At 40.6% G+C, this 6,400-nt stretch overlaps 2 protein-coding genes across 4 annotated transcripts; one reads left to right on the top strand and one right to left on the bottom strand.

Moving 5' to 3' along the window:
* Nucleotides 1–219: 219 nt before the first annotated feature.
* On the bottom strand, nt 220–2,694 carry LOC132116944 (E3 ubiquitin-protein ligase hyd-like). Of its 2 annotated transcripts, XM_059525856.1 has the most exons (7): nt 2,399–2,689; nt 1,474–1,585; nt 1,193–1,305; nt 1,002–1,101; nt 744–865; nt 574–668; nt 230–409 (listed from the first exon to the last, which is right to left on the bottom strand). In XM_059525856.1, the coding sequence occupies exons 1-7, from the start codon at nt 2,487–2,489 to the stop codon at nt 368–370; spliced, it is 675 nt and encodes a 224-aa protein (XP_059381839.1). In that variant the 5' UTR covers nt 2,490–2,689; the 3' UTR covers nt 230–367. The 2 variants fall into 2 exon arrangements, with proteins under 2 accessions (XP_059381840.1, XP_059381839.1); XM_059525857.1 differs by lacking the exon at nt 574–668 and having other exon boundaries at nt 220–409; nt 2,399–2,694.
* A 235-nt stretch (nt 2,695–2,929) lies between these two features.
* Nucleotides 2,930–5,029, top strand: LOC132116945 (large ribosomal subunit protein eL28-like). Of its 2 annotated transcripts, none has more exons than XM_059525858.1 (5): nt 2,930–2,988; nt 3,553–3,646; nt 4,295–4,418; nt 4,568–4,686; nt 4,894–5,029. In XM_059525858.1, exons 2-5 carry the CDS (start codon nt 3,563–3,565, stop codon nt 4,981–4,983), a joined length of 417 nt encoding a protein of 138 aa, XP_059381841.1. In that variant the 5' UTR covers nt 2,930–2,988; nt 3,553–3,562; the 3' UTR covers nt 4,984–5,029. The 2 variants fall into 2 exon arrangements, with proteins under 2 accessions (XP_059381841.1, XP_059381842.1); XM_059525859.1 differs by lacking the exon at nt 2,930–2,988 and adding an exon at nt 3,038–3,062.
* Nucleotides 5,030–6,400: the final 1,371 nt, after the last annotated feature.

Raw genomic sequence — 6,400 nt, 5'->3', positions numbered from 1 at the left:
AGACTGTACAAAGCTACAGACATAAACTGTGCATTCTTTATTTACTAACAGCTGATTGACAAATCAAATGTAAATGTGCTCATGAAATTGGAATGTAAAAGCCATGACCTAGTGGTTAATGCACATGCACTAGACATATTTAGCTGAGGTGCTCATGCAGGTAAAGCAGGTTCAAATCCAGCCTGATGCAATTCCACGTATTGTATCTTCACAATCTTCTGTGTCAAAAAAAGTGTCAAAAATCCTAAAAAGGGATTCCATGTTAACAATGTCTTGAATTATACAAGTAAACAACACAGCAGTTCAGGCTTAAAAGTCCCAAGTACAAGGTTCCTTGCAGTCACGTGATCTGCAGAGATTCCAAGCCTCAGGCTGACATTTCTGAGTGTGTTGGGCTCAGAGCGCCCTCCTGTGGACAGAGAAAAACATTTATTTAAAGGGTTGTTCACTGCTTTTCTTGTAGCTAAAAGTGAGTATTATTATTTTAAAAAGCCTACACAAATGCATACTTTGTCAGCAAGTATACAAATTACAATAAAGCCATAGGAGTGCGTGTATATCTGGTTAAAGTACCAGTGCACTTTTTGCTCTCTGAACTGCGACTTCCAGCATGCTCCGGTTGGACAGAATCTGTTTCAGCATTCGAGAATCCATTTCCAGCAGCATCCCTAATGTTCACACATTTATCATATCACACAGTGTGCACATAAACATCTCAAATTCAACTGAGCGGAGTAACTCACCGGTGATGTCAGCGCAGTGGGTGGGGTCTAACTGATGCACAGCATTGAAAAGAGTCTCGCCAATGGATTCCACTTCCTCTCTGTCAGAGTCGTCACTCACATCTGTCTCCTCGTCGCCCTGCCTGAGCCACAGATAAACACAGCAGTTCTTTCTTGCATGTTTGAAACTCAATATCTTCCCAATACACTGCATCAGATTTACTGAATGAAATCCAACACTCGCGCAATGCTGCTAATAAAAAATCCAAAGGCACCTACTCCTGCAAGGTCTTCAGTGCGATTTTAACTTGTTCCTCGAGGAGCGAGTGATCCGACAGCAGCTGAAGCACCGCCTCCTTCTTCTGCTCCAATAACATGCCTGAATATTTGTCATGGCAACATTACAATTCCAACAGCCTTTTTTTTTATTTGCCGTTGTTTTGTTTTTGGCAGCTTGTGAGTAAATGTACCTGTTATTTTCTGTGTGTGTCCAGTGTTGTAGAGGTCAATAAGGTCATACAGCTGTTCACCCACAGAGTCGGAGGACACAGACGCCGCATCATCAGTGTGAGACACGGGATCACTAGGAACAGATTACGACAGAAGTTATATTATGTACTGCCTGAAATGTGAAAAAGGTTATTGATCTACAAACATTATGTAACTGTGAGTATCCTACACTGTTGTCATGTGCTCTCAAATTGACAAACTGTGTCCATTATTTAGCATTTTAAGTTAAATTTTGTGAAACCTGTTGTCAAGTGATGTGAGAGCGGAGAGTGCTCTTTCCAGTGCTTTATTCAGCAGACCTTCATCATACAACATCTGAGACACAACAGAAGCAGGCAACTCCAACAGCATACCTGCAAACATCACACAGCTACAGTTAAACTAGAATCAATGCGACAGACGGACAGACGACAGACAGACAAACAGACGACAGACAGATGACAGACCGACAGACAGACAACAGATAAACCGACAGACAGACAGACAGACAGACAGACAGACGACAGATGACAGACAGACAACAGACAGGCCGACAGACAGGCCGACAGACAGGCCGACAGACAGGCCGACAGACAGACCGACAGATAGACAGACAGATGACAGACAGACAACATACAGATGACAGACAGACAGACAAAAGACAGATGACAGACCGACAAACAGACAGACAACAGACAGATGAAAGACAGACAGATGACAGACAGATGACAGACAAACAACAGACAGGCCGACAGACAGACAGACAGACAGATGACAGACATACGACAGACAGATGACAGACCAACAGACAGACAGACAACAGACAGATGACAGAACGACAAACAGACAGATGACAGACAGACAGACAGATGACAGACAGACAGACGACTGACAGATGACAGACAGACAACAGACAGACAGATGACAGACAGACAGACAGACAACAGACAGATGACAGACAGACAAACAAACAGACGACAGAAAGACAGATGAGAGACAGACAACAGACAGATAGACAGACAGACAACAGACAGATGACAGACGACAGACATACAGACAAACAGACAGATGACAGACAGACAGACAGACAGACAGACAGACAGACAGACAGACAGACAGACAGACAGATAGATAGATAGATAGATAGATAGATAGATAGATAGATAGATAGATAGATAGGGTATCACCTGTAAGTTTAGGAGTCATCTCAGTGTATTTAGGATATATCAGATCATATAGTTTCTCTCCCAGAGTCTCCAGATCTCCATCATCCTCCATCACTGCAGCATTGGGTGATGAATATTATCTGATTATTTAATCATACGAATAATAATAACATCTGTGTGTACGCCGCTGTCATTTATATGATCTATCTGCCCTCAGTGAGGCTGAATAGGAATCATAATAATGTATTTGCAGCAGACATCCCAGAGCTGGGTTGTTGTGGTGAGAGAACGCATGAAAATGACGTGGAGCAGACAGAGCGCGTGACGTAGCCCAACTGCACCACTGACGTGAGCTGCGCTGTTCGTCTCCATCCGCGCTGTGCAGAAAACATATAGTCCTGTTGGAAATATAAATTTGAAGAAAGATTTTTAAATACATTTCCAAAAAAACTATTTGAGAAGACATCTTAAGCATATTTTCTTAATTTTAAACAGTCTGAAACAGAAGGTGAATGACTAGGTGACTTATCCTCACAGAGGCGTAAGAAAATACGAAAGCTCCACCGGAACTGGAACTCCTTCCTTTCCCTCGCTCTTCCTCTGCTGAAAAGGTAGCGTGGTCGTCTTGTGTTTCTTTTTGACGGTCGATTAAACGGTTTATAACGCACATTTCAGCATTAGACGGGTATATATCTGTGTCGAATATGTTATAAGCTGCGTATGAGCTATAGCGTTTGGTGTAGTGGCCATAAAAATGATATTTTTCTGTAAAAAAAAAAAACCGCTGCTGGTGTCGCTTAGCGAGGCCTTCAGTGAGTGAGAGACTGTCATCACACCGCTAGTTAAGATGAAAATCAGTCTAGAATGAGAAATAAAGTTTAGATTATCTCACAGTCTAAGCTTTACTTATGTTAATAAGTAGGTTTATATGGTATATTAGGTTCTTCAGGTTGGCGATTAGACATGACTACTGGCACAAATTCTATTCCTCTGTATATGTTATCTGTCTAATGAGATTCAGGGAAACGTAAATTAAAAATACAACCAAGAATAAAAACTAGTGGAGTAATATAGAAAAAAGTTTATTTATACTTCTGTAATATATTAAAGTGTAGTTCATGTATGTGCATTTGATGTTAAACTGTTATTGAATATGGTCTGTTTCATACATTCAGGACCGTCATCATGGCATCACCTCACCTGCAGTGGATGGTCATCAGGAACACCTCCAGTTTCCTAATCAAGAGGAACAAGCAGACCTACAGCACTGTGAGTCACTGCCGTTCAGCTAGACTGAAGACACTGCTGAGACAGGGCTTTACTGGGTTATTGTATAGATTGTTTAATTCTAATTATCAGTTAGCTGGTGTTGTGTATTTCTTAGTGGTGCATGCAGAAATACAGGTTCAAAAGAAAGAATGCAGACTTCGATTAAGCTCAGAAATTCAGAATTACTTTCCAGTTGTAAAGGTGCTGTTCATCAGCTGCTGTGTTCCTCTAATGGACTGAATGAAGGAACAGGAAAACTGACACTTTTGAATATAAGTGCATAAGTATGATTTATATGCCCGACGCATGCCTTTGTTTTCAGTTTCTAATGGATGTCATTACCTGTCTACTGTTTCTTCAGATCTGTGTAATTTTATTAACTTATTTCAAGGGACATTAGTTTCCACTGAAATAACCTTGGTAAAAATAGTCATGATGTTATTCAAACTATGCACAGTTATTTATTTGATTTCAGTGTGCTTTTAACTGTTATTTGTGACTGTCAGAACAAATTTCCGATTCCTCTGGAGCATTGCTGTAGTTATTCCTCTGTATTAATCATTTGACTGAAAATTGTGCATGTTTTTGTTTCGCTGCATATAAAATAACCGCTGCTTTCTGACCTCAGATATTCTTCCTGTCTTTCAGGAGCCAAATAATCTGAAGGCCAGGAATGCTTTCCGCTTCAATGGTCTCATTCACCGCAAGACCGTTGGCATCGAGCCGGCCGCTGATGGCAAAGGTGTGGTCGTCATCCTGAAGAAACGTTCAGGTGAGTGTGCACTTACAGGTTCAGGGATTCAAACATTTTCACGCAGTGTGATTTATTTCTGAAATCAGCCATTAATCTAGTTGTCTGCTCTGAATCTGTTTTTAAATGTCTGCAGGCATTTAGATGTTAAAAGCGTGCTTGTGTTTCAGGTCAGTGTAAACCTGCCACCTCCTACGAGAAGATCACCATCAACAAGAACTCTCGCACAACCCTCGCCAGCGTGAGGAACATCATCCGCAAAAATAAATACAGGAAGGACCTGCGCATGGTGAGTTCACACAGCCCAGAGCCCTCTTTTAAACATGCATTTTATAGTTTATTTTAGTTATTTGTAGTAGAACACATTTTGCTTGTAGGAAATACTTCTAAACAAGAGGTTGAAGGCTTCAAAGTGAAAGCATGCTGTTTCGTTAAAATCAACTATGGAGTTAATGCACTTGTTCAGTAGATGAGTTCTGCTCTCTCTGTCTTCCAGGCTGCTCTGAGACGCGTTAGCGCCATCCTGAGGAGTCAGAAGCCTGTGGTGGTGCGAAAGAAGCGCACCAGGGCTCCCAAGAGTTCATAATTATTTGCATATAATAAAGCTTAATAAAGCGCTTCTGGTCAAAGTTTCTTTATTTCCAGGTCTCATTTGTATCAATCCACACACAAATGCAATGCACTGAACCTTAAGTGTACATGTACAATAGAATTTTTTTTTTTTTTACTGTTACTTGACATTCATCAAATTTGGATTGGCTTAAAGGTGGCTTAATTTTTCTTGGTTATGTGTTTTATCTAAATGCTGAACTAAATGCAGTTAAATGTTTAATGGATTGAGGAGTTTGTCATACATCTAGATTTAATGGCATGCTTGAGTCGAGCTAAAGCATTGTGCCCATTGAACATGATGTTTTATGTAAAAGTTTTTCTGTGCATTGCAGAGGGACTTTTCTCTTTGGTTTTTTTCTTTACATGAGAGTGTAAGAATCTTGACTAACCAAATTTAAATGTAAAATAGATGTACATGCATCCTGAAGTTTCTGCTGGTGCTCTTGTTTTAACCATTGAGGTCTTAAAGTCTGTAAGATAATCAGCAGAAAGCTGAATTCACCTAGAACTGAACGTGCTTTATTCACTCTAATATTATTCTAAGCCTGGGTCCTTAAAACTTGCACAAGATATTATTTTATTAATAGTGTAATTCATAAAATCTTCCCCTCTGCAGCAGCTCTCAAATCTCATTTGTTTGGAATATAGAATATGTATAGCACATTTGCTATGGTGTATATAGTGTGGTGACACTGCAGTGCAGGTGTGGCGTTGATCCGGTTGCATCAGTAGAATCTATGACCACGCTCTGATTCACGAGTTCACCTAATGATTGGATTGATCAGGATAAAGCAGAGCACATCCCTCTCGCTGACTGTCAGATGAGTTTGTCTTCATCCTGCAGTTCTGATGTCGGGTGTATGTTCAGGATGCGTCACTCGCCGGCTCTGTGCTGTGTGTGTTTGTGTGCTGTCAAGCGTATGAGCTGCAGGACACCATCCACGCTCTGATCGACGATAAGATCCACCTCCACGACCAGCTGGAGAACCTGACCAGAGAGCTGCGGCAGCTTCTGTTCTAGCACAGCAGTGGTGTGATCTGCTTTGAACCCTGCATTTATAAGTCTTGAACATCTTGGATTCTGTCTGTCATCATCTTCAAGTTAAATGCAGAGTAATGTCCACTTTCACTTATTAAAAAGTTATGTGATGTGTTTTACTCCAGATCACACTCATGAACACGATGAGGAACTTCAGCATCACTGGGAGGAATGGTCACAGCACAGTGAGTTTCAAAAAAACGTGGATGTTTGTAGCAATAGCCAACAATACATTGTATGGGTCAAAATTATCGATTTTTCTTTTATGCCAAAAATCATGAGATTATGTAAAGGTCATGTTCTATGAAGATCATTTGTAAAAAAAATTGTGAATGTGCTGTCACCATATCAA

Source organism: Carassius carassius, chromosome 36 (assembly GCF_963082965.1).
Source record: "Carassius carassius chromosome 36, fCarCar2.1, whole genome shotgun sequence".
Lineage (NCBI taxonomy): Eukaryota > Metazoa > Chordata > Actinopteri > Cypriniformes > Cyprinidae > Carassius > Carassius carassius.
The sequence above is the reverse complement of the archived record's forward strand: the minus strand, read 5'-3'. Positions and strand labels throughout refer to the sequence as shown.

Excerpts from the sequence above, each read along its gene's own strand:
- LOC132116944 (XM_059525856.1), bottom strand. The coding sequence starts at position 2,489 with ATGGAGGATGATGGAGATCTGGAGACTCTGGGAGAGAAACTATATGAT. Across the intron at positions 866-1,001 it reads GCACTGAAGACCTTGCAGGA|GCAGGGCGACGAGGAGACAG; the intron begins GTAGGTGCCTTT and ends TCTGTGGCTCAG. Across the intron at positions 410-573 it reads AGAGAGCAAAAAGTGCACTG|GAGGGCGCTCTGAGCCCAAC; the intron begins GTACTTTAACCA and ends CTCTGTCCACAG.
- LOC132116945 (XM_059525858.1), top strand. The coding sequence starts at position 3,563 with ATGGCATCACCTCACCTGCAGTGGATGGTCATCAGGAACACCTCCAGT. Across the intron at positions 3,647-4,294 it reads ACAAGCAGACCTACAGCACT|GAGCCAAATAATCTGAAGGC; the intron begins GTGAGTCACTGC and ends CCTGTCTTTCAG. Across the intron at positions 4,419-4,567 it reads CATCCTGAAGAAACGTTCAG|GTCAGTGTAAACCTGCCACC; the intron begins GTGAGTGTGCAC and ends CTTGTGTTTCAG.